This window comes from Microcebus murinus, chromosome 4 (genome assembly GCF_040939455.1).
Source record: "Microcebus murinus isolate Inina chromosome 4, M.murinus_Inina_mat1.0, whole genome shotgun sequence".
Lineage (NCBI taxonomy): Eukaryota > Metazoa > Chordata > Mammalia > Primates > Cheirogaleidae > Microcebus > Microcebus murinus.
In genome coordinates this window covers 62,235,658-62,263,579 of record NC_134107.1, presented here as the reverse complement: position 1 = coordinate 62,263,579, position 27,922 = coordinate 62,235,658, and the positions used below count along the sequence as shown (strand labels likewise).

At 56.5% G+C, this 27,922-nt stretch overlaps 1 protein-coding gene across 3 annotated transcripts in view; it reads right to left on the bottom strand.

Moving 5' to 3' along the window:
* CAPN5 (calpain 5) overlaps positions 1 to 27,691 on the bottom strand; it is a 53,784-nt gene extending 26,093 nt beyond the window's left edge. Inside the window, exons 1-5 of one of the 3 annotated variants that reach the window (XM_076002327.1) lie at positions 27,552 to 27,670; positions 18,732 to 18,843; positions 14,354 to 14,444; positions 8,801 to 9,001; positions 1,865 to 1,996 (exon numbers count right to left, since the gene is read on the bottom strand). In XM_076002327.1, coding sequence (XP_075858442.1) covers positions 1,865 to 1,996; positions 8,801 to 8,965 — 297 coding nt within the window. In that variant the 5' untranslated portion in view covers positions 8,966 to 9,001; positions 14,354 to 14,444; positions 18,732 to 18,843; positions 27,552 to 27,670. Of the gene's footprint in view, positions 1 to 1,864; positions 1,997 to 8,800; positions 9,002 to 14,353; positions 14,445 to 18,731; positions 18,844 to 27,551 lie in introns of all 3 variants that reach the window. The other 2 variants (XM_076002328.1, XM_012745047.3) reach the window with 2 other exon arrangements.
* Positions 27,692 to 27,922: the final 231 nt, after the last annotated feature.

Genomic DNA, 27,922 nt, shown 5'->3' with positions numbered 1-27,922 from the left:
CAAGCCTCCCGCCTGCGAGTCCTGGGCCCCCTCCCACTGGCCGGCTGGGGAACGGCATAGACCTGCCTGGGGCCAGGCCCAAGCGGGACACACAGCCCACCTCCGAGTGATCGCCGGCCCATTCCCAGGAGAGGACCCAGTGTGGTCAGGCCCAGTCCCACCCAAGGCCCCGGGAGTCCCGGGGCGCCAAGGCCCACTGTGGAGCTGCTGGTCAGTGGCTGGGCCCCACAATCTGGGGAGGGGCTCACTGCATACCCAAACCTCTCCAGAGCCTTCTCCGTGCCAGGTCCCTGCTGGGCTCGGCAGGAAGATATAAGTTGGCCGGCTCTGCCCACAGGGAGCTCACCTCGAGAGGGGGGAGACGACAGATAAACAGGCAATTACAGGGCAGGGCAGGAAGTGGGGGGCCCGCCCTGCAGGACTCCCAGGTGCCCTCCAGCCCCAGACTGAGCCTGGACCTAGCTGGGGCTCTGAGGCAGGGCTCGGAGAATGGGGTCGCAGCCTGGAAGCTGGGGAGTGGGGACCGGCCCCACACTGGGAGGTCAATGCCATGCCCTGACCCTCTCTGGGCCTTGAGGCCCATGAGCGACATGATCCCACACGTGGCTCTCCGAGGCTCAGACGCCCCAGGAGTGCCCACGTCTACAGGCTGCCACAGTGACCTTTGCCGAGGCCCCAAGTGCCCTATGGCAGGACGACCCGAGGCCAGCCCCAGGGACGCCCACCCAGGGGTGCCTTTCCGAGGCCACACACCTGCTGAGGAGACGTGAGCGCAGGGCACCTGCACAGCCCCAGCCTCAGCTGGGGGCACAGCTCCCTCTGATGGATGGGGACACCTCGGAGGACGAGGAAAACTCGCTCTGCTCCTGTGCCCTGCTGGCACAGGACACCCTCGTGTTCTACAGATGTCAGCGATCGCAACGCCGGCGCCACTCCCTCAATGCACGGCACCAGGTGCTTTAAGTACAGCGTCTCCTTTCACCCTCGCCGCTCCCCGAGGGACAGCTACTCCGATCCTCCTAATTCTGCAGACGAGGCCAGTTACAAAGCTACCAAGCAGTGCGGCTGGTGCTCAAACCCGAGCTGGGACTCTCAGACGCCTAGCGCTCCACGGGCAGCCCCTTCCCGGGGACAGCGGGAAGGGCAGGGCTAGGAAGGGGCAGCACCCGTGTCTCTCCCTGCCGTCCCTGCCGGTGATTCCTCAGACAGCCAGGTCCGGCTCCACTGCAGCCTCCGCCTCCCGCCTCCCCAGACAGGGAGCTCTGAGCATGGGATGTAAGGGCCGCACTGCCCGGTGCTGCCTCAGGAGGACGGACTGGCAGGGCCAGAGCCCATTCTTTCCGACTCAAGCCCTTCGGCCCCAGTCCGGAACGCCAGCAGCTTGCAACCAGGATTTACGAAGCTGGGCGTGGTCCAACCAGCCCTGCTGAACAGCTGGGCAAAGGGGGGCCCAGAGAAGGACAGCGACTGGCCCAAGTCACACAGCAGGTTACCGGCAGGGGTCTCCTGAGCCTCCTTAGTGGTGTCTCTGCATTGTAGGCAGCTTCCACATTTCAAAGGGGTGTGTCCCACCAAGTGGCTCAGGGACACGGTGGGTCCCCAACAGTGGGGAGGGGACGCACTGGAATCCTCCCGGGGGCCGCACAGATTCCCAGCACCTGCCCCCGGGACCCCCAGCTGGTGGGGGAGGGAAGGCAACGCCGAGGCTCCGCCAGTGCTGGGCCCCAGCGTCACCTCCACCCATCGCTGGCACCGGCTGTCAGAAAGCCTCCTCTGTGCGTTCAGGCTACACCTGTCTGGCAGCGAGGGCCGCGGGCTGCGTCAACACCCCCGCTCCCCCTACCCGCCCCGCCCCAGGCCTCACCTTTTGCCACAGCGAATCCCGGGAGGCGAGTGACGAACAAGCTGCCACAAACCAGCAGTTGCCCACCTGGCCCTGGTGCAGGTCGTGGGAGCTGATGCCGTCCACAAAGAGGCGGGGGTCCTCGCAGATGTCCTGCGGGGAAGGCGAGGGGAGACGTGAGGGCCGAGGGGCACAAGCATGCCTGTCACCGCAGACAGGAGACTGCATTGTCAGCCTAGAAACTCGTCTGCCTCCCCCGCACACCGGGGGCCCCACGTGGCCTGTCTGCTCCCCCAGGGCCTGCCTGGGATGCCCCCTCCCCTTGCCCGGCTGGAGGGCGCGCTTCTGCCACAGGTTTGCCCACGGACGAACACTGGGGAAGGACCCCGGCACCACCTTCCTCTGCCTCTGCGCCCCGACCAGCAAGGGCTCAGTCCCCTTCACCCTCCCGCACTCACAGCCAGCAGTGCCCGCCCGGGCAGCCCTCGGGCCCAGTCACGAGGAAGTGGTGTGGGGGTGCAGGGATGTGACACGCCAAAGTCACACATGATGGGCACTAAGTGAGGGGAGGGCGGGAGAGGACGGGCCAGGCCGCGAGTGGCACTTCCTGAGTGCGGTCTCAGCAGACCCTCACACCCTCGGAGGAGCACGGGGCTGGCTGTCATTCCGACGTGTGGACAAGGAACCGAAGTTCAGAGAGGGGCAGTGACTTGTCAAAGGCACACAGCAAGCAATGCCCGAGTGGGGCAGAAACTCCTTTTTGGTTTTCCCTGGAGACTGGCGGGTGCCGCCAGAGGGGCGGCTGCAGGGAACTGGGCCGGGGCGGCCCCGGGCAGGAAAGTGAGTCATGCCCAACTGGCAGCTGGCAGGCCCAGCCCTTCCTAATTTCCGGGAGCCCCTTGCTCTGTCCGCTGGGAGAGAGCCAGCCCGGGGTGGGGGGAGGCCCCAAGACCACTGCCCTCTGCACCCGACCCGCCGAGGCTCAGGCCTGGGCTTCCACCTCTTCGTGCTTTGGGGTTTTTCCTTGAAAGCACCACACCCCTTCCCGAGGCAGTGCTGCCAGTGGGAAAAACAGGGCCTTTGGCTTCAGACTGGAGACTGAATTCCTGCTCCTCACTCTGCAGTTGGCCTGAGTCTCAGCTTTCTCATCCATAAAGTGGGAACAGTAATTCCTACTTGGTGAAGAATCAGCATATGCAAAGCGCCAAGCCCAGGGCCTGACCCAAAGAGAATGAAAGTCTGTTTAGATTGTCAGGTGCCGGGATGTGTGTCTGGGCCAGACCTATATGGGTGGCTCCAGCACCAAGAGACACGACTGGGAAGGGCTGGCTCACCCCGTGTTCCCGCAGCTGTTAACATCCCACCCTCGGGCTGAGCCTGGCCGGGTTAGATCTCTGCAGGGGCAGCGAAGAGTGCCTGGCACGGCCCCCAGCCCTGGCCAGGGGACCAGAGCCATGCAGATACCTCCAGAGTCCCCAAGTCCCTGCCTGTGCCTGATGTGGGCCCAACGGCCAGGCTGGTGGCTTCCCCTGCCCAGTCCAGGACTCAGCTTGTGGCACACACGTGCCACCGGCGTCCAGCAGGCCCCTCTCCTCTCCCATCAGCATCTTCACTCCACCAAGCTGAGAGGTGGGCAAGATGCCCATTTTACAGATGAGGAAACTGAGGCCCAGAGAAGCTGAGTGCCATGCCCCAGCCACACAGCACGAGCAGGAGGGCAGCAGCCCTCTGCCCGCCTCCGCTTCAGCAGGTGTTCCCGAGCTAGTTCAAGCACAAGAGCTCAGAGGTCCCCGCGCGGGCAGCCAGCAGGGGGCGGCAGAGGCAGGAAGACGGAACCTGAATTCCTGCTTCCTGTCCACCGGCTGTGCAAACTTTGGACTTCTGTATCCCTCCCCTGTGCAAAGGAGATGAACAGTCATCCCTGCAGGGCTGTGTAGGGACCCCACAGGTGGCAAGGGAAATGGGACAAAGGGCTCTCAGTCCCCCTGAGGTGCCCAGAAAACGGGCCAGAACCCCCTGAGGGCAGGAGTGGCCTCTTCCAGGTGGCATTGCAGGGTGCCTGCTCTCATCCTGTCCCCGGGCACCGTTAGGAGCCACAGCCGGGAAGAAGGGTCTTGCCCCCCATCTTATCTCCCAGCCCTGCCCACACCCAGCCCAGCCCTCCCACCAGACCGAGCTACTTTAGCTGCTGCCTCTCTGAGGCCCCGAGGGCAGGCAGGAAGTTGGGGGGGGGTTGGTATCTGGAAGACCCCAGCCACATCCTGCCATGGGAAGAAAGACAGCCACTGCCTGGTGTCACCAGGGTCTGCAGGGGAAGGTGACTCCAAGGTGTCCCTCCACTTCAAATCCTCCCAGCCAGTGCCCTGTGACAGAGACGTGACTGCCCCATTCCGCAGAGGAGGAGGCTGAGCCCAGGAGGGCAGTGACATCCAAGGTCACTAGGCAAACAAGTGAATGGGACAGAACCCAGGTCTGCCGGGCTCCCGCCCAGGGCTCCTCCCCCCTGAGCAGCAGGCGGGGCAGACCCGTGGGGCAGATCCAGCCATCCCAGCCTGGCCCCGACGCCCCAGGACAGGTCCCTAGCCCGGACACTGCTCCGGCCCTTGGGAGGAACGAGCCCAGGGATTCCTGGATTCCACTCCCCTGGCATGCTGTGGCAAAGTGGGGACCTGGGGGTGGCCGGGCAGCCTGGGAGGGAGCAGGTGGAGGAGGAGGTGGCCAGGTGTGTCCCCACTGCCAGAACCCCTCAGGGTTACCAGCTCTAACCTAGAGAAACCGCCTGAGGTTGGTGGCACCTGGGGTCTGCCCTAGAATTCAGAGGCCACCTTGGGGCACCTCTAAAGGAACAACCTCAGAAACAGCTCACAATGGCTGGGCACCTGCTGTGTCACAGGCACTGAGCAAAACAGCCCTGGGAGACAGGTACTGTTAGTGGCCCCTTTTTACAGATGAGGAAAGCAATGCACAGAGAGGTTAAGTCAGTTGCTCAGGGCCACACAGGAAGAGGTGAACTGAAATTCAAACTAAGGCTGTCTGGCTCCAGAGCCTCCAGGTAGGCTAGGTTTTATGGGTGACAAAGCCACTCTTCCTTTACCTGTTTCCCTGCGCCTGTCCTAAGCCTAGCAATGGGACCAAGGAGTCAGGGGAGCCCAGGCCCTGACCCCTGGCACCAAGAAGCCAGGCTTCTCAAAACCAGTGTTTGCCCTTCTGCTATTGGCTGGACATGGGCCACAGACTGGGTTAGGGAAGGTCCCTGCCCATAGGCAGGACCCTTGAGAAGGAACCAGACTTTGACACCCTTCATGTGAGCAGAACTGTGACAGCAGGGGGGCCAGAGAGAGGTCAGAGGAGGATGCCTGCAGGCGGTGGTGGCTAGTACAGCAGGCATGGAGAGGGCTTGGGCAGGAGGCTCAGGGCGGGGATAGGGACTCCAAACACCCTAAGACAGGGTCTAGCCACAGCCACGAGACACAGCTGCTTCTGACATGGCCCTCCTCTGAGCGCCCAGCCTCCTATGCACCCTTCCATCCCCATCCACACTAAGTTTGCCTTTGGGTCTCCCCCACCAGCCTGCGAGCTCCAAGGCAGTGTCCACGCCCGGCTCTGCCCACATCCATGGTTAGCAAAGCTTGGCAGCTTCCACTGGAGCCGCAGACAGTTCCCCGGGAGGAGGGAAGACAAAGGGACAGGCAGAATTTTACTGAGTGGGGGCCACGCCTGAGGGCTGGAGTTGACCACTTCCTGGTCCACATGCCTCCAGGGCATGGCCTTCTGCACCTGCAGTCACCTCTGGCCTCCTCAGCCCTCCCACGAGTGAGACCAGCTCCACCAGAGGAGCCACAGCCCAACCCTCCCTTCCCGGCACAACAGGAAATTCAGGTTTCCAGTCCTGGTGCACAAACAGGAAGGCAGGAGGGCAGCAGGTGGGAGCACAGCCTGGGCTGCACCTGCACAGGCTCCTTCCACCCTGCACCCCCCTTCCTTTCTATCCACCATCACCCAGTCACCTCCCTCCTGGAATTGAAGATCACGGAAGGAATCAACTAGGCAACTGGGGAAACTGAGGCCCAGAAGGAAGCAGGGCTTCAGCCTGGGACAGGCAAGGACAGTGTTCTCAGGAGTTAGAGCCTGCGGGCCCGCCCCTGCCACAGACTGGCCTTCCAGCCCTGCCCCCATCTCCTCCCAGGGCAGTCCCCACCCTTCCAGGCCACCGCCTCTGGAAGCCTTCCCTGACCCCACTGAACTCAGTCTCTGAGCACATGCCCGGGAGGGGGCCATTCCTGGGCAGGGCAGAGGCCCAGACGGCTGGGTGTGCCCCCGCTGCTAGCCCCCACCGCACACTGCCTGCTTTGCCGCATGGAAAGGCCTAACGCTGAGCAGCTGAGCAGCGGGGGGGTGGGGGGCACTGGGACCCACCAGGCTGCCTTGGGAGAAATCTGGGAGGTTCCAGAATTGACGTGTGTTCATAGGACCCCTACTTGTCCCCCACTTGTCCCCTCCGCATTCCACCAGAGGGCCTCCAGGCTGATGTCTAAGGACAGGCGAGGCAGAGTGCTGGATGGGCGGACACTATGCCCTCACGGGGTGAAGGATCCCTGGGCCCAAGCAAAGAGGAAGGTCTTATCTCCCTGACCAGGCCCCCGTGGGAGGCGGCAGAAGCTTACTGTACTGGCAAGAACGAAAAACAATGAGCCCGTGGGGGCAGGGGCGTCAGGCCAAGGCAGGTGCCCTGGGTGGGGACTGAAGAGAACAAGGCCGAGTGCCACCTGCAGAGTCCACAGGAGATGAGACGTCCCACGCAGGGCAGCTCTGGGTCCCCAACATGGGGTTGGCAAGGAGAAGGTGGGCAAGAGAAACCATGATCAGCAAGAATTACGCTCCCCTGGGAGGCCAAGGCAGGAGGGTTGCTTGAGGCCAGGAGTTTGAGACCAGCCTGGGCAACACAGTGAAACCCCATCTCTATAAAAAATAAAAATATTAGCCGGGCATTGTGATTCATGCCTGTAGTCCCAGCTACTCGGGAGGCTGAGGCAGGAGGATTGCTTGAGCCCAGGAGTTTGAGGTTGCAGTGAGCTATGATGACACCACTGCACTCTAAAGCCTGTGCAACAGAGCAAGAGTCTGTCTTAAAGAAAAAAAATTACTCTCCCCAATGACAGATGAGGAAACTGAGGTCCAAGTAGGAGAGCAAGCGACAAGGCCCAACTCAGAGAGAAGGCGCTGGAGGGGAGGGCAGTGCAGAGGCTTCGCCTGGGCTGCAGAAAAAGCTGGCTTCCTGCTCTATTTGTAAACAGTGAGGTGCCAGGACCCAGGAAGTGAAACTCCAAGGAAACACGGCTGCCTCAGGCCAAAGTTTCACCTTCCTGGCCTGGCAGGCAGCTGGGAGTTAATGATCACCATACTGGGCTGGGCCACAGACCCAGGCTTGACTTCCTGCTCCTGGGATCCAGCAGGCACTGCCTACACACGGTGGTTTCCCTGCAGTCTCACCTCCTCAGCCACCGCAGTTCGGCCGGTGCCTGGCCTTGAACTGCCCCCACCGAGCGCTGCCCCCCTAATTCTGCCCTTGGGCCCCACTCGGACAGCCATCTCAACGCCAGCCACCACCCGCTGTCTGTCTCCCGCCTCCACGGGCAGGGCAGGGTGGCTCTGCGGTCTGGAAAGGGCAGGGCAGCAGCGAGGCAGGCAGTGAAGGTGGTGTGGCAGGACACCGAGAGGGCAGGTGACTCCAGCAGGTCACATAGCAGGGCAATCTGAGCCAGCCAGCCTGCCATTTCCTCCTCTCACCGCAACAAGCCCAGCCTGCCCCAGCCGGGCCTTACCAACCTCCTCCTTCTAGAGCCACAGACCTAAAATGTCCAGGTGATGCCAGAGGGCAGGACAGGGTCAGTGTGGGGACAGCAAAAGGTACAGCAAGAGGAGGCCAGAGAGCTTGAGTGTCCACCCCTCCTCCCCGCACTTAAGGCCTCACAAAGGCCCTTTGAGGCCAGCCTCCTCCCCCACCCACTGGACAAAGGAGAGGGAGGAAGGCGTGGGAGGGTGCCCAAGAGGCAGGGCTCTGTGGCCAGGCCAGGAGGCGCCCGGGCGGCCCGGACGGCCCGGACGGCCAGTGTAGGGCCCAGACTCTACTGCAGCTCTCGGGGCTGAGCTCACAGGCACCAAGGACCCTTTATCTGGAGTCAGGGAGGTGGGGCCAGGAGGCAGGACCCTGGGTCTAGTCTACCCCTGCTAGTGCCTCCCTGGGCCATCGGGACACGTAGCTTCCCCTCTGAGCCTCAGTTTCTCTACCTTCCTAGAGTCCCAGCTCAAACAAATTCATAGGATTTTCGAGTTGGAAGGGACTTGAGATCATCGCCCAGGAGAGGAACCAGGGTGCAGGCGGATGAAATCACACCATAGGGCCGAACATTTCCGTTTCACACACTCTAGCCTCAGGGAGCAAGGCCGGGTCAGGAGCGGCCAGAGAGACACTACAGAGCTCATCGTGACCGATACTTGTGGCCGTGGCTCCCCACATGGGGCCCAGGCCCCGTGCAGACTTCCTCACCCATCACCTCTTTTAATCCTCACAGCAACCCTGTGATGAGGCACTATTATTTTTTTACTACTATTATTATTATTGACTAATCATCGTAAATACTTTCCATTATACAACAAATGACTGTTTCAAAATCATTACGATAATAACCAGGAAAGTAAATTCCTAAAACAAGCTGGGGCACAGGGGTGGCAGGGTCCGGAGAAAGGTGAGGGCCTGGTGGGCAGCGGCGGCCGAGGGGTTAGGGCCCGTGTCCACGCTCGATCCAGAACAATCCACAGCACCGGCCCCTCCACCTTCTCGGCAGCCTGGGGCCCAGGATGGCTCCCCACCAGCCCCCACGCCCCAGGGCCCTGCAGACCAGCGCGAGGGTGGGTCTGGGCCTGCTTGTCCCGGCTCCAGCCAAGACAGACACTGACCTTGGGCCGCTTCCACCTGACGGTGGGCCCCGGGGAGCCCTTGTAGTAGAGCGAGTCGTCGGTGGCGGGGAAGTGGGGGTCCTCAAAGAGCACCTTCCTGCGCAAACAGGCTCGCTTCAGGGCCGAGTAGTTCTGGTCCTCATAGGGCTTCACGCACGAGAACATGGTGGCCGCTGTCCCCGGGAGGGGAGCCGGGAACACCTGGACGGGAGGGGAAGAAGACCGTCACCTCTGAGTGCCGGGGTCCCTGCTGTGCACGGGTCCCCTGTGTCCCCTCCCAGCAGCCCTGTGAAGCAGGTAGCATCATCCCCGTCATACAGGCAAGGGAAGAAGGCTCAGAGAGGGGTGGAGGCCTGCCCGAGGTCACACAGCTGGTACGAAGTAGAACAGGGGTAGGCACCCACTGGCTGGACGCCACAGCTTGGATCCTCTCGCTCCTGATGTTCAGAGGTGATACAGGCCCACAGGCCAACAGCACGCGGAACTCAGGCTGGCCGGGCCACACCCACTGCCCTCCTTCCCTGTGTTTGATCAGCCTTCCCCAGACCTCCCGGATTGAATCAGACAAGTGGCCAACCCAGTGGCCCTGTGGCTGATGTCACACCCACAGCAAAACAGCAGCGTGCATCTCCGGGTTTCTCTCCACGCCTCTAGAGTGCAGCACATTTTTGCCCAGTGTGGGAGGGACCTTGTCCCAGGCACACCCCTGACATCAGTCATCTATTCCCTCGAGACCCCGTTCCAGCAGGCTGCCCTCCCGTCTGCACCTCGGGAACACGTCTCCAGTTCCGTAGGAGCAGGCTCACGGTGCCTTTGCCCTCCCTGGTGACCAAGGGCAAGGGACACAGACTGGACCAACATGGTGAGGGAAGGCCTCGGGGAGGGGAGGGGTGCAGGGTGGGGAGCAGCCATCAGCGGGGTGCACAGGCGCGAGCCTGGACGGCCAAGCACCGGCATGACTGCCCTGTCTGTGCCACCCATCTCAGGCTCCATCCTGCCCGCAGGGAGCTCCGAGACACCCTCCGGATCTGCTCATCCTGGGGCCTGCCCAGGGCAGCACTACAATCTGTCAGGGTACAGGCCAGAATTTCCCAGCCCCACCCCGAGGGAAACTGAGGCAAGGTAGACTGGCTTCTGGGGTGACATTTGAGAGCAAGACTGATTTGGTTGCCAACCCCAGCTGCGCCACTCACCTGCGGGGTGAGCTTGAACAGGTCACTCACCCTCTCTGAGCCCCCGTTTTTGCATCTCTGTGATGGGAACAATGCTGCTTCAACGCCTGCAAGACGCCATTGTAATGAATAAAGGCTGAGGAGGCTGCTGAGCAGGCCTCAGGGACAGAGAGGAGAGAAGGGGCCAGGACACCTCTTGCTCAAGAGATTCCATTTCCTTGCCAGGTGCAAACCGCTTGACAGGAGGTTCCTGTCTGTTATGCAAACAGTGCTGGGTGGGTGCACGTCTGCCATTTTGTAGAAGAGAGACCTGTGGCCCGTGAGGTGAGGTGACCTGCCCAAGTTCCCATGAAAACTCGGAGTCTGGACTCGGGCCCAGGTCCTCTGCCATGGTCTCGTGAGCCTGCGTTTCAGGAGAAAGGGCTGAGTGCTGGGCAGGCCAGGCTCTCCCACATGCCCTGGCTAAGCTGGGGCTGCAGGGAGAGGAGAGGAGGGGGGGAGCGACAGAAAGGGAAGGAGGGGAGCTCAAGGGCTGAGGGCTAGTTTGTCACCTGCTCTGCACCTGAAGCCACTCCACCTTCTGTCCCCACATCCACACTGGGCCCACGGGCTCGCTGCTGTGTGACCTTAGGCCAGCCACTTAATTTCTCTAGCTGCTCTTCTGCCCAAGGAGGCCAACAGCCCTGCCCCCCCAGCCTTGGGGGCCTGAGGGAAAGAGAGGAGAGGAGGCTGCAGAGCTAACTCCTGTGCTTTGGCACAGTCCCCAACAAGCACCATTAGCACCACATGTTTCCAGCAGGGTCAGCTCAGGAAGCAATTTAAGCTGCAAGAATTAGATCAGAGAAGTAGAAAGCAGGAGCCGGAAATCTGCTCTTGCAATTCCAGTGTTTCAGAGCCCAGAGGGCCGGCCCAGAGGGGGTGGGCGAGCTGGCTGAGGTCACACAGCCAGGCTGGTGGAGAAACAGGGTCTGGCTGTTCTCCGGGAAAGGCAGAGGCCCACACTGCAGGGAGGGTCTGCTCCGGGGAGGACAGAGGGAGGTGGGGGCTGAGAGGGGAAAGTTCAGCTATGCAGGGCCCAGGAGCACAGGGGCCAGGCCCTGCTAGCTGAGGGTCTGACATCGTTGAGCTACCCCTCCAGCCTCATCCCTGTCCGCCAGGCTGACCCTGGCCTACTTATGCCAGGCTTGTCTGGTCCCTGGCCCTTGTACAGCCTGCCCCCCAGCACCCTCCATCTGCCACAAAGTCACCCGCCATGGCACCCACTGGGCCAACACCCGCACGGGGGTCACAGCCCTCCCCGGTAGCTCCAGGCATACTCATGGAAGGCCACAGATAAACCAGGAGGCAGGAAAGTTGCTTCTAAGGTTCAGGCCTCTCCTTTCTGGGCCTGAGCTTCCAGCCGCAGCACTTCCCATCTCCTGAGCACTTTTACACTGTTTGGGCCCCGTGACGCCCTGAAGGGTTCAGGACAGGCCAAGCCTCCCAGCTGCCCTGACAGCCTGCCCGCTTCCCTTTCACTGCCAATCTCAGCCCCACCATTCTCCACCCTGGGCCACAGGTCCAGGGCTCAGCGCTCCCTGCTGCTCCCGGAGCTAATTACTCGGGGCCTTTGCACACACTGTTCCTCCACAATCCACCCTCTGCCTCTGCCGTCCTGGAGCCCCCGGGACAGCGCCTGTGACCTTGTACCCCAGCAGGACCCTCCCCAGCACCTCTCTGTAACCCCAGGGTCCAACGTGAGGGACAGGGAATTCACTAACTCTTAAACAAACCAACAAAGCTAAGGGTGGAAGGAATTCCTTCCAGGATGGGAAAAACAAGCCAAAGAATGGCAGGGGCTCCAAGGGGAATCAGCTTTCCACATCCCAGCCACCAGCACATAGGCCTGGCTCTCTGTCCCCCTCCTGATGGGAGCCAGCCACGCCCACACCCCACTGTCCTGGCGGCTGCAGCCCTGGCACTCTCCGCTGCGGCCCAGCCCTTCTCCAGCTCCTGACCGAGACTCGCTTTTGTCCCCACTGTCCCTGGAGCTGTGAGACCCTGGACAGGCTGCATCACCTCCCTGACCGACAGACAGACACGAGGCAGGATGGAAGGAATATGTGTCACTTCAGAGGTCCCAGCAAGAGGAGGGCAGGGAAGCCTTCACAATGGCCTGGCCACAGAAGCAGGAGAGAAAGGCCATTTTGGGCAAAGGCAATGGCCTGGTGATTCAGACCCAGCCTGGCACAGTGAGGCCCCAGTGGGCCAAGAGCGGTGGCTCTGAGGTGGATCAGAATGAGAGCCTGAGAGCCCTGGGGTGCTCGCAGGGAGCTCCAGGAACCCAGCCCTCTGGCAGGCCAGGTAGACCTGAGTTTGGGTCTCAGCTGCACCCTGTAGCCACTGTGAGTCCTTAGGCAAGTTGGGAGCTCCTTGGACCTGCTGTCAATCAACCAGCAGGCCTCCCCTGAGCCCTAGGAGGTAACAGAGGACAGAAAGAAAGGAGCCTCTGCTCCTGGGCCTGCCTTAGGGAAGTTTAGTCTGCCCTTACCATGGAAATGGTGCACCCCTTCCACAGTGGCCTGGCCTGTTCTGTTGACCTGCTAGAGGTGGCAGGGACAGCCTGGCTGTGCAGAGGGTAGAGTAAGGGCTCATCTTCCAGCAGGCCATGCTATACCAGCTGACACTAGTGAGCCTTCTCTAGACATGACAGCCACGAAAGCCCTTTTGCAGGTGGAAACATCAAGGAAATTGTCTGAAGTCTGTAGCCTGTTACATGGCCCCCAGACTCCACATCCCACCAGGACTTCCTGAGGCAGGGCCTGGGTTAAACTGATCATTTGAGGGGCACCCTGGTGTGACAATAAAGAAGCCAGTTGGAACGGTATTCTCTTCCATTCTCTCCCAAGGAAAACTCCGTTTAGGCCAAAGTGTCTTTAACCCGTCGCGGGCCTTGCCCATCTCCTGCCTAACTGAGGAGAAGCAGGCCTCAGGCCGAGAGCCTTCCACAGGCAGCAGCGTCTGGCTGGAACTGAATGAATTTGGTGTTGTTCTTACTTTATTTTAAAGATTCTGGCCAGGTGCAGTGGCTCACGCCTGTAATCCTAGCACTCTGGGAGGCCCAGGCAGGCGGATTGCTCAAGGTCAGGAGTTCGAAACCAGGCTTAGCAAGAGTGAGACCCCGTCTCTACTATAAATACAAAGAAATTAATTGGCCAACTAACATATATAGAAAAAATTAGCCAGGCATGGTGGTGCATGCCTGTAGTCCCAGCTACTCAGGAGGCTGAGGCAGTAGGATTGCTTGAGCCCAGGAGTTTGAAGTTGCTGTGAGCTAGGCTGATGCCACGGCACTCACTCTAGCCTGGGCAACAAAGCGAGACTCTGTCTCCAAAAAAAAAAAAGATTCTTCCAGATACTTTGAATTTACGGAGAATAATACTGACTCTCAATTTATAGTAGATATACAGTTTTGTTTAAGAAATATTAGGAGGACCCTAATTCCTCCAAAAGACTCTTAGATTTGATAAAATAAGTAAAATCTCAGGAAATAAAATCAACACACAAATACCAGTAGCATTTCTGTACACCAATAATGACTAAGCTGAGAACCAAATCAAGAACTCAATCCCACTTAAAAGAGCTACAAAGGAAAAGAATACCTAGGAATATATTTAACCAAGAAGGTGAAAGAGCTCTGCAAGGAAAATTACAAAACACTGACAAAAGAAATCATCGGTGATGCAAACAAATGGAAAGACATCCCTGCTCATGAGCTGGAAGAATCAATATTGTTAAAATGTCCATACTGCCCACAGCAATCTACAGATTCAATGTAGTTTCTATCAAAATACCAATGTTGCTGTTTACTCAATTAGAAAAACAATCCTAAAATTCATTAGAGAGCCTAAATAGCCAAAGTGATCCTAAGCAAAAAAAACAAAGATGGAGGTATCACATTACCCGACTTCAAATTATACTTCAGGACTATAGTAACCAAAACAGCATGGAACTGGCATAAAAACAGACACATAGATCAATGGAACAGAATATAGAATGCAGAAATAAAGCCATATACCTACAACCAACTGATCTTTAACAAAGCAGAGGAAAGCATACACTGGGGAAATGATCTTCTATTTAACAAATGGTACTGGAAAAATTGGATAGTCTCATGCATAAGAATAAAACTGTTTCCCTACTTCTCATCATATATAAAAATTAACTCAAGATGGATTAAAGATTTAAATCTAAGACCTGCAATTATAAAAACTCTAGAAGAAAATCTAGGGAAAACTCTTTTAGACATTGGCCAAGGCAAAGAATTTATGACTAAGACCCCAAGAGCAAATGTAACAAAAACAAAGACAGACAAATGGAGGCTGGGCGTGGTAGGTCATACCTGTAATCCTAGCACTCTGGGAGGCTGAGACAGGAGGATTGCTTGAATTCAGGAGTTCGAGATCAGCCTAAGTAAGAGTGAGACCCCGTCTCTAAAAAACAAACAAAATAAATAAATAAATAATAATAAAATAAAATAAAATAAAAAACAGACAAATGGGACTTAATTAAACTAAAAGCTTTCTGCACAGCAAAAGAAATATTAAACAGAGTAAACAGACAACCCACAGAATGGGAGAAAATATTCACAAACTATGCATCTAACAAAGGACTAATATCTAGAGTCTACAAGGAACTCAAACAACTCAGGAAGAAAAAAACCAAATAACCCCATTAAAAAGTGGGCAAACAACATGAACAGACATCTTTCAAAAGATGACATACAAATGGCCAACACACATGAAAAAATGCTTAATAGCACTAACCATCAGAGAAATGTAAATTAAAACCACAATGAGATATCATTTTACACTAGTAAGAATGGCCATTATTAAAAAGTCAAAAAATAACAGATGTTGGGGCAAGGATGTGGAGAAGAGGGAACTCTTATATACTGTTGGTGGGAATGTAAATGAGCACAACCTCTATGGAAAACAGTATGGAGACTTCTCAAAGAACTAAAAATAGGACTATCTTTTGATCCAGCAATCCCACTACTGGGTATCTATCTAAAGGAAAAGAAATCATTATATCAAAAAGACACCTGCACCCGTATGTTTACTGCAGCACAATTCACAATAGCAAAGATATGGAATCAAGCTAAGTGCCCATCGACTGATGACTGGATAAAGAAATGTGATACACACACACACACACACACACACACACACACACACACCATGGAATACTACTCAGCCATAAAAAGAATGAAATCATATCTTTTGCAGCAACTTGGATGGAATTGGAGACCACTATTTTAGGTGAAAAAACTCAGAAAGTTCAAAAACGCCATGTTCTGACTTATAAGTGAGAACACATGACATAGAGGATGGAACGCACTGGAGACTCAGGAGGGCAGGAGGGCTGAGGGAGAGAGGGTGGTGTGGGATCAGAAACTACCTAATGAGTACTAAGTACACTAATTGGGTGAGGGTTATACAAAAAGCCCAGATGACACCACTGTGAAATATATCCATGTAACAAATCTGCACATGTACATCCTAAATCTATAAAAGTCATTACAAAAATAAAAAATAAAGATCTTCTTGTTGTCCAAACAAACAAAAAGAAATATGGGGAGAAAGGAAGCTGATTTTTTTTTTTTTAAGAGATAAGGTCTTGTTATGTGGCCCAGGCTGGTCTTGAACTCCTAGGCTCCAGCTATCCTCCCGCCTAAGCTTCCTGAGGAGCTGGGGCTACAGGTGTGCACACTGTGCCCAGCTTGGAAGCTGAATTAAAGAAAAATATTAATTTGCCAGAGGTGATGGGGGTGAGGTGGGGGGATGCTTAGCATCACACCAAGCAAGCCGTGGAGGGCAGCGTACTGCTGAGGCAGGGCTGAGACTGGGCTCCAGAGCTGTGTGGCAGCGGCAAGTCACTTACCTCTCTGAGCTTCTCAGAGGTGGGGTAGTGGAGCCAGCCTCAGCCTCAGGAGTACGATAAGAACCAGAGGACACAGCTGAGCCCAACTCCGGCAGCACGAGGGCCTCAGAGCCAGCACACAAAGGGCTAAGAATAGCCAGAGCCGTTTGAAGAGAACAAGCTAGAAGCTAGAGGACTTACACTACCCGTTAACAAGACGATCATAAAGCTCTAGTCATTACACGGTGTGGTGTGCGTGCAAGGGCAGACAAATAGACCAGCGGGACAGAATAGAAAGTCCAGAAATAAGCCACAATTACAAGGACACCTGACATAAAACAAAGGTGATGTCTCAGTGCGTTGGGGAAAGGATCATCCTTTCAATAAATGGTGCTGGTTGTAGACTGGCTGTCTACACGGAAAAAGATTCATCCTGACCCCCACCTCATACCATACCCCAAATTAATTCCACATAGATTGCAAATTGAACTGAAAGATAAAACAATAATGCTATTAGAATATAACACAGAAAAATAGCATATCTAAATGGCCCATATCCAGAAGAAAAAGTGCTCAGCTTCACTATTAATAATTATCAAGGAAATGCAAATTAAAACCACAGCAAGATACTACTATACCCCCACTAGAACGGCTACAGTGAAAAACCTCACACACACAGAAATCCCAAGTGGAGCTCTTATACATTGGTGATGGGAGTGTAAACTGGTACAATCACTTGGCAAAACTATTTGACTATATCTATTAAAGCTAAACACATACTCTATTATCCAGTAATTCCACTCCAAAGAATGTGTCTAACAGAAATGCATGCACATATTTACCAAAAAAACATGTGCAAGAATATTTATCACAGTAATATTTGTTACAGCTGAAAATTAGAAACCATAAATACCTTAATGACCATCAATGAAAGAATGAGTAAATGTTATTATATATTTATATAATGGAAGAATGAAATGAACAGTGAAATGAAAATGAACCAATTGTGGTTGCACACAACCCTATGGATGGATCTCACAAGCATATTAAGCAAGAGAAGCAATATTATAGGATTCCACAATTTACAAAATTGAAAAGCAGGGCCAGAATTACCCTGTTACCAAAGCCAAACAAGGACACCACAAGAAAAGGAAATTACAGGCCAATATCCCCAATGAACATGGGTGCAAAAATCTTTAACAAAACACAGCAAATAAGCCAGGCACAGTGACTGATGCCTATAGTCCCAGCTACTCAAGAGGCTGAGGAAGGAGGAGTTTGAGGCCAGCATGGGCAACATAGCAAGACCCTGTCCCTAAAACAAAACAAAAATACTACCAAACAAACTTAAACAGCACATTAAAAGGATCATCCACCATGATCAAGAAGGAAGTATCTCAAAGAGGAGACAAGGATGGTTCAACATATGCAAATCAATAAAAGCGATACACCACATTAACAGAATGAAGAACAAAAGCCACATGCTCATCTCATTAGATGCAGAAAAAGCATATGACAAAACTGAGCACTTTTCATGATAAAAATTCTCAAAAAATTAGGTATAGAAGTAATGCACAGAAATCAGTAGCACAGTATACACTAACAACAAACTATTTGAAAACAACATCAAGAGAACAATCCCTTTACAATAGCTACCAAAAAATAAAATATTTAGGAATAAATTTAAGCAAGGAAGTGAAAGATCTACACACTGAAAACTATAAAACATTGCCAAAAGAAACTGAAGATGACACAAATGGACAGATGTCCCACATACATGGATCAGAAGAAGTAATATTGTTAAAATGTCCATACTACCCAAAGCAATCTACAGATTCAATGCACTCCCTATCAAATTTCCAATGACACTTCTCAAGAAATTTTTTAAAATCCTAAAATTCATGTGGAACATCAAAAGACCCTGCATAGCCAAAATCAATCTTGAATAAAAAAAGAACAAAGCTGGAGGTATCCCCCTACCTGACTTCAAAATATACTACAAAGTTATAGTAACCAAAACTATACTATATAGTATACTACAGTTATAGTTTTACTGGTATAAAAACAGACACATAGACCAGTGGAACAGAATAGACAGCCCAGAAGTAAATCCACACATTTACAGTCAATTTGTTTTTGACAAAGGTGCCAAGAACACACGCAGGGGAAAAGAAAATCTCTTCAATAAAGCATGTTGGGAAAATTAGATATCCACATGCAGAAGAATGAAATCAGACTCTATCTCATACCATATACAAAATTCAAATCAAAGTGGATTAAAGACTTAAACATAACACCTGAAACTATCAAACTACTAGAAGAAAACACAGAGGAAAAGCTTTATGACATTGATCTGGGTAGTGATTTTTTTGATATGACCCCAAAAGCAAAGGCAACAAAAGCAAAAATAGACAAATGGACTACATCGAACTAAAAAGCTTCTGCACAGCAGAGGAAACAATTAACAACGTGAAGAGACAACCTACAGAATGGGAGAAATTATTTGCAAACCATGTATCAGATAAGGGGTTAATATCTAAAATATGTAACAAACTCAACAGCAACAAAACAAATAACCAATTAAAAAATGGATGAAAGATCTGAATAAGACATTAAAAACAATCAACAGGCATATGAAAAACATGTTCTACATCTCTAATCATCAGGAAAATGAAAATCAAGGGCCGGGTGTGGTGGCTCACGCCTGTAATCCTAGCACTCTGGGAGGCTGAGGCGGAAGGATTGCTTGAGGTCAGGAGTTCAAGACCAGCCTCTACAAGAGTGAGACCCCACCTCTACTAAAAATAGAAAAAATTAGCTGGGTGTGGTGATGCACACCTGTAGTCCTCGCTACTTACCGATAGTCCCAGCTACTCGTGAGGCTGACACAGGAGAATCAGTTAAGTCCAGGAGTTTGAGGTTGCTGTGAGCTACAATGACGCCCCTGCACTCTAGCCAGGATGACAGAGACTGTCTCAAAAAAAAAAAAAAAAAAAAATCAAAACCACAATCAGATGTCATCTCATTGATAGAAGTACAGAAGAGGACCTTGGGGAGATGTTGGTCAAAGATACAAAATTTCACTTAGGAAGAATAAGTTCAAGAGATCTATTGTATAACATAGTAACTATAGTTAATAACAATGTTTTATATTCTTGAAGATTGCTGAGAGTAGATTTTGAGTGTTCTCACCACAAAAAATGATACACATGTGAAGTAATGCATGTGTTAATCAGATCAATATCCACAATGTATACATATTTCAAAATATTGTGTTGTGCATGATGACAGAGTCTCGCTTTGTTGGCCAGGCTAGAATGAGTGCCATGGCATCAGGCTAGCTCACAGCAACCTCAAACTCCTAGACTTAAGTGATTCTCCTGCGTCAGCCTCATGAGTAGCTGGGACTATCGGTAGGTAGCCAGGACTACGGGTGTGCATCACTACACCCAGCTAATTTTTTCTATTTTTGATAGATTCTCCTGCCTCAGCCTCTTGAGTAGCTGGGACTACAAGCATGCATCACCATGCCTGGCTAATTTTTTCTGTATATTAGTTGACCAATTAATTTATTTCTATTTATAGTAGAGACGGGGTCTCACTTTTGCTCAGGCTGGTTTCAAACTCCTGACCTCGAGCAATCCGCCTGCCTCGGCCTCCCAGAGTGCTAGGATTACAGGCCTGAGCCACCTCGCCCGGCCAATACATACATTTTTATAAATTAAAAATTAATTAAAAAAAGAAAAGCAAGCATAAGTTATCTACAGTGAATAGAAAGCAGGACAGTGGCTACCTTGGGGGTTGTGACTGGCAGGTGCATGGGGGGTGGTTCTGGGCTCCATTTCCTGATGCGGGTGTGGTACACAGGTGTGGTCATGCTGGAAATCCACTGAGCCGTACACCTATGACTTATGCACCTTTCTGCAGATCACTTACCAATAAGCAGTTAAACAAAAGAAGCCAGCACAGTGGCCCTGGAAAGAAGGGCTGGCTGGACTTGGTGGCCCAGGTCCCCCCAGATCTGGGCCCTTCACAGCCCTGGCCCTGTCCAGCTGGACCCCAGGCACCTAGCGGGATGAGCTGGGGAGCGGGGGAGGCAGAGCAGGAAGGTGCCCCAGGCTGGGTCAGAGCGCTAGCCCTGGCCTGGCCTTGCCACACACAGGCTGTGTGACCTCCTGCAAGTCTCTACCTCTCTGATCCTGTCTCCTCATCTCTCTCTCAGGACACTTGTGGATTTGACGCTTGGAGTGCTCAGGTCCACGAGAAGGTCCCACAGGTGGGTGGTGCCCTGAAGCTCCAAGGTTTCCTCTGCACCTGAGAAGGGGGCGCCAGCCTGAGACCACTGCTAGGAGACATTCCTGGCCCTGAGGAGGGTGGGCCGGGCACTCAGGAAAGGAAACGAGCCAACTCGGAGGGGCGGGGTGCAGGGATGGCGGAGGAGGCCACAGAGGATCCCAGCCTGGATCCAGAGACGTCAGGCACAGGGGGCTGGCTTCATCCTCAGGTGCCAGGGAGCTGTGGAAGGGCGCTGAGCTGGGATGGGACTCGGTCACGGCTGTCTCAGGGAGCTCCATCTGGCTGCCACATGGAGAATGGACAGAAAAGGACCAGACTGGAGCAGAAACGCCAGAAGGCAGGCCAGGGCACTTGCGAGCGGGCAGGCTGCGGTGCGGGGAGAGGAGCCGGGTCCCAGGGCTGTGTTGGAAGGGGGCTCAGCTCTACCTGGCAGCCAGCCAGTGGAGGGGCTGCGAGGGGGATGAGGAATGCCTGCCGGGCCTCCTCTGAGCCCATTTCCCACACCCCACGGTGATGCCCGCGGCATGGCACAGGCCTGGGAGAGTGGGTGTCACTAGGCGTCGGCTGAAGGAGCCAACATGACCTCAGCCACACCCTGGCATCCAAGCCCCCCTCCCCCCTCCTTGACCTCCCATTGCCCCCCACACTCAAGGCATGACAGCGCCCCCTCCGCCCCCTTCTGCCATATGAACAGGGAAGGGCTGGACAGCGGCGCCTTCAGAGTTTGGGGGCTGCAGCCCACTCCAGCTTGCACACCTTTGCCGACACCCCTGCTGGGCTGGCCCTGCGTGGCCAGACACTCTGAGGTCAGCGCTCCCAGGAGTAGGGCAGGTTTTAGAGTGGGTATGGGGTAGAGGGAATGGTGGTGGCTCTTCAAAATGGAGCCTGAGGAGTGCGCAGGGCAGGGTGCAGGAGGGACGAGGAAGGAAAGGGGGAGAGCAAGGGGCGGGCAGAGCCTGACAGAGTTGGCAGGACCAGCTGTGCAGGTCTGGGGATGCCAGGCTGAGTGACATCTGCTCACACTGGGGTCCAGGGGAGCCAGGGTTGAGACTGAAGGTCAGAAGCTGACACAGTAACCCAGGCCAGGGAGTGCCATGGCCTGAGCCAGGGCGGGGAGGCCAGGTGCCAGAGGAGGGGCCTGGAAGGGCAGTGCGTCAGTCTGGTGACTGACGGGTTATCTGTGCTTTTGTTTTTGTTAATGTATTTCTTCCCTTCTATCCCACACCCCTGCCATCCTCTACCTGCTCCGCCAGCCACCGTTCTAATAAGATGCTTAACGTGTGTCTCTGTCCTCTTGTGGGTGTGCTCCAGCTCTCCACGTCCAGTGTGCCAAGGAATGGACGGCAGGACAGGGAGAACGTGCACGTGGAAGGACAGTGGGCTCAGGCCCAGCACAGGCTCCAGCTCCTGGGCCACCCAGGGTTCCGGGCTCCTGGGTCCTGGAACCAAGGCCAAGGCGGCCCAGCCCAGTGAGTCACCCCAGCTAACGCCAGGCAAGCTGGCACCAGGGCTGGGAAATCCTGTCTTCCTCCTCCCCTCCCCTGCCCTTATCGCTTCTGTCCGTGTCCAAGCCGTCCTCCACCCAGCTGCAGGGTGATCTTCCTAACACCCAAGTCCTGCCAGGTTGCTCCCTGCTAGACATGAGAGGGCCTGGAGGGCAGGGCCAGGTGCATGCAGGGCATGGGGTCTCCAGCTGGCCCAGGGGACAGTGGTCCTGGAGCTCTGAGGTCCCCACAGTGTGTATAGGAAAGAGCTGGCCTCTGGGCCTGGCGCTGCGCTGCCCTGACTGAGTCATAGGCCTGACCCCACAGCTGTTCCTCAAGCGGGGGCTGGGCCCGGCCCCAGGGCGGCGGGAGCAGGGGGAGCTGGGAAGTCTGTAAGTGGAGTGTGCGCAGGAAAGGAACCTCCAAAAGGGCTGTTTCAGCTCATGGGTTCCTGCGGGCCTTGGGCAGGGACAGGAGGAAGCTGAGAGCCTGGCCACCCTCCTGGAGATGGGGGCTTCCCTGGGCAGGGGGCTGGCGCAGGCTCAGCCTCAGGTGACCAGCTCAGCACGGTCTCAGCACTGAAAGACCCACATCCCGGGAACCCCTCAGTCCTGGGCAACGCAGGGCAGTGGCCCCCGACCTCGGGCCTCCCAGCCCAGCGCCAGGCCTTGCAGAGATGTGAGAGCAGCAGGTGAGGCCGGGCACCCCCGAGAGGGGCCTCCTCTCTCTCACCCGGCTGAGGCGGGGGATGTGTGCTCCCGCACTCCCCCACAGCAAGACAACCTGACAAAATGAGACTTGATCAAGTCACTTAAGCCACCTCTGCCTCCCTACACTGTGTGGTCCCAGGCAGGCCTCTGCCCTCTCTGGCCTACAGGCTGTCATACTGACAGCAAGGAGAGGGGCGCCACTTGCTCATTCCCGTCTGGCGCATTTGTCACTAGGACAGCCTCTTTTCCCACTTCCTGCACGGGCAGTCTGTACCCCTAATACCACCTGCCCCCCAAGACTCAAGGTTTGAAGGCCAGTGAGATGGTGCCCGTTTGTCAGGCTGGGAAACTGAGGTGTGTCACTCCTCAGCTCAAGCTCTTGCATACCCTCAGAAAAGAGCTGTGCTGTTCCCATGGCACAGCTTGGGACAGAGGCTCAGAGGGGGAAGAGGATGTGCTGGGCAGAGGCAGGAATCTGTCCCAGGTCAAAGTCCTGCTCTGCCTGGCCCACCACTCTCAGGCAAAGACACCTGCTCACTAGCTCAGTATGCGTCCCCTCCGCCCCACCCAACCTTCACGCTCAGCTGCTCTGTGCCTGGCCCGGGGGGCAGTGAGGAGCCAGATGGGGCTGCACCATGGAGGGCAGCCTGGCGAAGGAGAGGAAGACCAAGCTGTAGAGATGGCCCCGAGAGAAGCAGCCCCGAACGGCCGGGCCTGCAGGATGGCATCTTGACCTGCTAGAATGGCAGCCCACGTCTGCACTTGCAGGCCCCAGGCACTGCTCTGAGCTGTGTCCTGTTCCTGACCACGGCAGCCTCGAATGCCAAGGCCTCCTCCCCATGCCCGGGCAGAGGGCGAATCAGAGCCTCAGAGTGTCAGGTGGGGCAAGAGATGTCCTGCCCACGTGCCCATCCTCAGACGGGGAGACTGAGGCCAGGGAGCATCAAAGCAGTAGCCTCTCCACACCTCAGACTGCTCATCTGTGAAACGAGGGTCTTTTATGCTCCACTGGCCCCACCTGCCCACCTCACCCCTGCACACCTCTGCTCTGGGCAGGACTTGGCCTCAATAGGCTTGGTGTTCTCATCTGCCAACAGGGACCCCTGGGGCCCACCCCTCGTAGGGTGATGGTGAGAAGCAAATGACCCTGCAGGGCCTGGGTTTATGGAATGAGTATCTGGAATGAGCTGCACTCCGCCCTGAAGGGCCCAGCACACTGCCAAATGCAGGACGGGGCCCAGTCACCAGGGCAGCCCATGGGGACATGCCCCTACAGTCCCTTCTTCCAGACATCCCTGATACCCTGCTACCATGGGCTCAGGCTGGGCCCTGGGGCCAGAGGTGCAGAGCCCTGGGCCCCGTCAGCAAGGCTCCCAGGCTGGGGGGAGATGGACATGGAGAGTGACCTCATGGGGTAACCAGGGCTGTGACTTGGGGAGGCCAGCTGTGGGCACTTGGGTGCCTGCAATGACGCTGCAGTTGGTCCCTATGGTAAGCTGAATAATGGCCCCCAAGATATCCACGATGGAGCCCCTAGGACCTATGCATGTTACCTTGCATGGCACAAGGCACTCGGCAGATATGATTAAGGATCTTGAGGGATGGGGAGATTATCCTGGATTATCCGGGTGGGCCCTAAATGTGATCGCAAGTGTCCTTATCAGAGGGAAGCAGAGGAGAGAGACTTGACTACGGAGGAGGAAAAGGCCGCGAGGCAAGGGAGGTGCAGGCCGGGCTGGTGCAGTCACAGGGTGCGGCCTCCGCCAGAAGCCGGGAGAGACCAGGAACAGTGTCCCCTAGAGCCTACGGAAGGACCCAGCCTGGACTGTGGCCCCATGAGACTCATGTTGCACTTCTGACCTCTAAAACTGTATGAGAATGAATTTGTGTTGCTTTTGGCCACCAGGTCACAGCAGGGATAGGAAACAAATACTGTTCTTGAAGAACAGTGGGGGGCAGGGGGGTAACAGTGCTCGCCCCTCTCTCCTGCTCAGGGAAGCCAGGGAGTGGGGATGAAGCTAGTACACCTTGAACCGTTCCAGCGTGCAACAGTGTTCCAGTGAACTCACACTTCAGAGCCTCCGTTACTGTTACTAGTAACAAATCACTTGGGCCCCACCTGACCGACTGGCAGGAGAGGTGACACAGCAGTGGGGGCCCCGGGCAGGGGCTGGCTGGGCAAGGCAGGCATATCAGGCCACAGGCTCTCAGCCTCTGTCCACCACCACCCGGGCACACCCCGACAGTGAAGGTCAGCACCAGTGGATGGGCGGGTCTGCTCTGGCCACCAGCCCCTTCTCCCGCAGCTGACCACATGCCCCACGGTGGCAGAAATGATTGAGGATCTTCAGATTCGGAGGCCACCTGGCCTCAGCCACTCCACACCCCTCCCCTAGCCCTGGGAGAGCCAGGGGCCCTAGAAACCCTGTCAGAACAATGAGAATGGGCATTACAGGCCGGCACACACCCATCCCATGACTGCCATGCCCAAGCCTAAGGGCTGGCGTCCTAAGACATCCTGCCTTGAACCCCATGGGGACTTGGCCCACTTGGCCTTTGGTGAGCAGGGAAAGGCAAGGCCCGAGGCCAAAAAGAAGCCAACAGCTCTGCCTAATACCTAAAGGAAGTGAGGCCGTCCCAGGGTGTCCCCATCAACTCAGAGAAGAGGCTGCAGAGGTCGGGGTGGGGCTGGAAGGCCAAGCCTGGGGGGCCACGCAGGCAAGGCAAGGTTCTGAGCAAGGAGGCTAAGAGATGAAGGGGCAGAGGAGGTCTCTGGGGGGACTTGAGGGGTGGCTGGGAGGGGCTCCAAAGGCACTCACGATGCCCGAACAGAAGGGGGCAGAGATGGGGCCGGGGGTGTGGTGAGGAGCGCAGCTGCAGACCCTGCCTGCCACAGCTGGGGAGCCCAGGGCCCGCTGCCAGGCTTCCCCCACCACCTCCGAGGCACACTATGGGGTGCTCTTGGCTGCCCAGCCCCCGCCTCTCCCCAGGGGACTTGGTCAGGTGGACAGAGACTCCAATGAGGGGACTGAGGGAGTCAGCAGTTCCCCTCGCCCCCTGAAGCCAAGAGGGACCCATTCCCTTCCACCCTTCTTCTCCCTAAGTCAGCCCTCCTTCCCCAGGGAAGGAACTAAGTGATGCTGATCGTTAATTACTATGAATAATAATGGCTACCAAACACCATGTACTTAGAAAAGTGCTTTCAGTGCCACCATCTAACTTAATCACCCCTCCCCAATGCCTGTGATTAGGCAGCATCTGTACCCATTCCACACTCCAGAAAACTGAGACAGAAAGGGGAAGTTCCCTGCCTCAAGGTCAGGCAGGCAGGGAGGCGAGGTGGGGGAGAGAGGCCTTGCTGTGCCGCTGGGGGCTGCAGGGGGCTCCTATTTGGGGACCAGGGCTTCAGGGCTGTCCTGAAAGCCTGCAGGGAAGGCAGGGGCAGAAGCAGCCAGAGACAGCACTGGCCTGGAGCAGTGTCCTGGATGTCAAAGCCCACAGGCATCTCACAACCACCTTGTCACCCTCACCTCCTCAACTGCCCTCAGACCTGCTCCACCTCCAGTGCTGGCCCCGTCTGAGATGCACCCCACCCCCGCTTCCCCAGTGCTGGGGCCCAGTGCAGCCCTGGTGCTTCCCACCCACCTCACCCCTGCTCTGGAGCCCTTAGCAGGCCCCTCCCCCTCCCAAGCCTAGCCCTGGGTGGGCAGCTGGGGAGAGGAAAGAGCAGAGAGCAGGGGGGAGGGCCTCTCCCAGCAGTGGCCTCCTCCTCACAGGCCTCAAGAGCAGCCGAGACAACCCTCTCAGACACACAGCTGACCCACTTAATCCCCCACCCACTGGACTAGCACCCATTTTCACACCTCCAAGCCTTTACCCATGCTGAGCCCTGGGCCTGCAATGCCCTGCCTTTCCTTTTCTGCTTGGTGATTTGAGATCCAACCCCCAGGCAAGGATCAGTCCTTGGTCCTAGCTTAGGTGGGGGCTTATCTGTTGACCCATAAGTCCTGCTGTCTATCAGAAGAGAGGCTCCTTAGGGTACCCCCCACCCAGAGCAGCAGCAGCTGGGCCCAACCTACCCCACCCAGATTCTCAGCAGGGGAAGGCAGCAGAGCCACTCCACCCCCACCCCCACCCCAGGACTCTGGGGACAGGAGCAAGGACCAGCCCAAGGACCTGGGAGGTCTCCATCCTGGCAGAACACAGTGGTTCCCCCAGGAGGCCTCACACTCAGAGGGTTGGCTGAGCCTCACCATTAAACCCATCTCTTCCAAGTGGCCTGCCCAGATCTCTCTCTCCCTGCCGAGAATCCAGAATCTGATTCTCGGGATTAGCTGCCCTTAGCACTCCTCTCCCTCCAGGCTGGTGCAGGAAGAGACTCTGGCTTGAGAGCCAGGTGGACCCGACCTCAAATTCTGGCTCAGCAGCCCTGAGAGGGCAGCTCACATCACCTCTCCGTGCTCCACTCTCCTCCTCCGTGTGGGGTCTGGGGCTGAGTCCCAACACGTGGAATGAAGCCAGGAGAGAACCTGGCACCTGTTAATGATCTTCTGTCCTACTTCACCTCGGGTCCCCTAGGCCGGTCTCCCGACCCCCTAACCTGAGGGATGGGGGAGGGAACGCGGGCAGGATCAACAAGGTGAAGATCCCTTCTCTCCCAGGTCCCCCGCCCCCACACGCCTGCAGCCCAGGAGAAAGGCCCCCATTCACCTGGGGAGCAGGGCTAGGCAGGGGAACAGGCTCTGACAGGGGGCTCGGCCCTGCCAGCTCCCCTAAGTCTTGGGGTAGGGGGCCTAGAAGGGGTTGCGGGATGATTGGGCGCGGGTTAAGGGGGCACAGTAAAGGGGAATTGTAAGAGGCGGGGAAGGGACAGTCAAGCCCCGAATGTCCAGCGCAGCCCAGCGCGTTAGCACTAGGAAAACGACTCCGGAACTAGCTTGGCGAGGTGGAAAAGACCCCTCGCTGGAGTGGGGGTGGGGACGAGCCCGGGGCCGGGCGGATCCTTGCGGCCCCCGCCCCCTAGGCCTGCTCGTTTCCTTCCCCACCCCTACTAGCGGCCGGGAGGCACAGCCCCCGACACAGATCGGAGCTCCCGGGGCGCGCACCGGCGCGCCGCACCCGCACACACGGCTCGGAACACACAAACGCGCGCGCTCGCACACGCCTCCCTCCGCGCCGCGCCTCCTACCTGCCCCGCCGCCGCGGGCCGCGCTGCGAGCCGGGATGCGGGGCCCCGCGCGGGCGCCTGGGCGGAGGCTGCGCCGGCCTCGGGCTCCGGCCGGAGATCCAGCGGGGGCTGGCCTGGGGCGGGGGCTCGGGCTCGGATTCCCGGGGTTCGGCCGGCCCGGCCCCGCCCCGCGGCCCCCGCCCATTCGGGGCCGGAGGCGTGGCCTCCGCGGGGCGGGCGGGCCGGGCTGCGCGCATGCGGGGCGAGCGCCCGGAGGCGGCGGGGCGAGGCTGCCAGGTGCCTGCGGGTCCCGGCGAGGTCTGGCCGCGGCCCTCCCCGCGTCCCACCCGGGCCCTGCCCGCCGCAGGGAGCATCCCGGCGGCAGCGCGCGA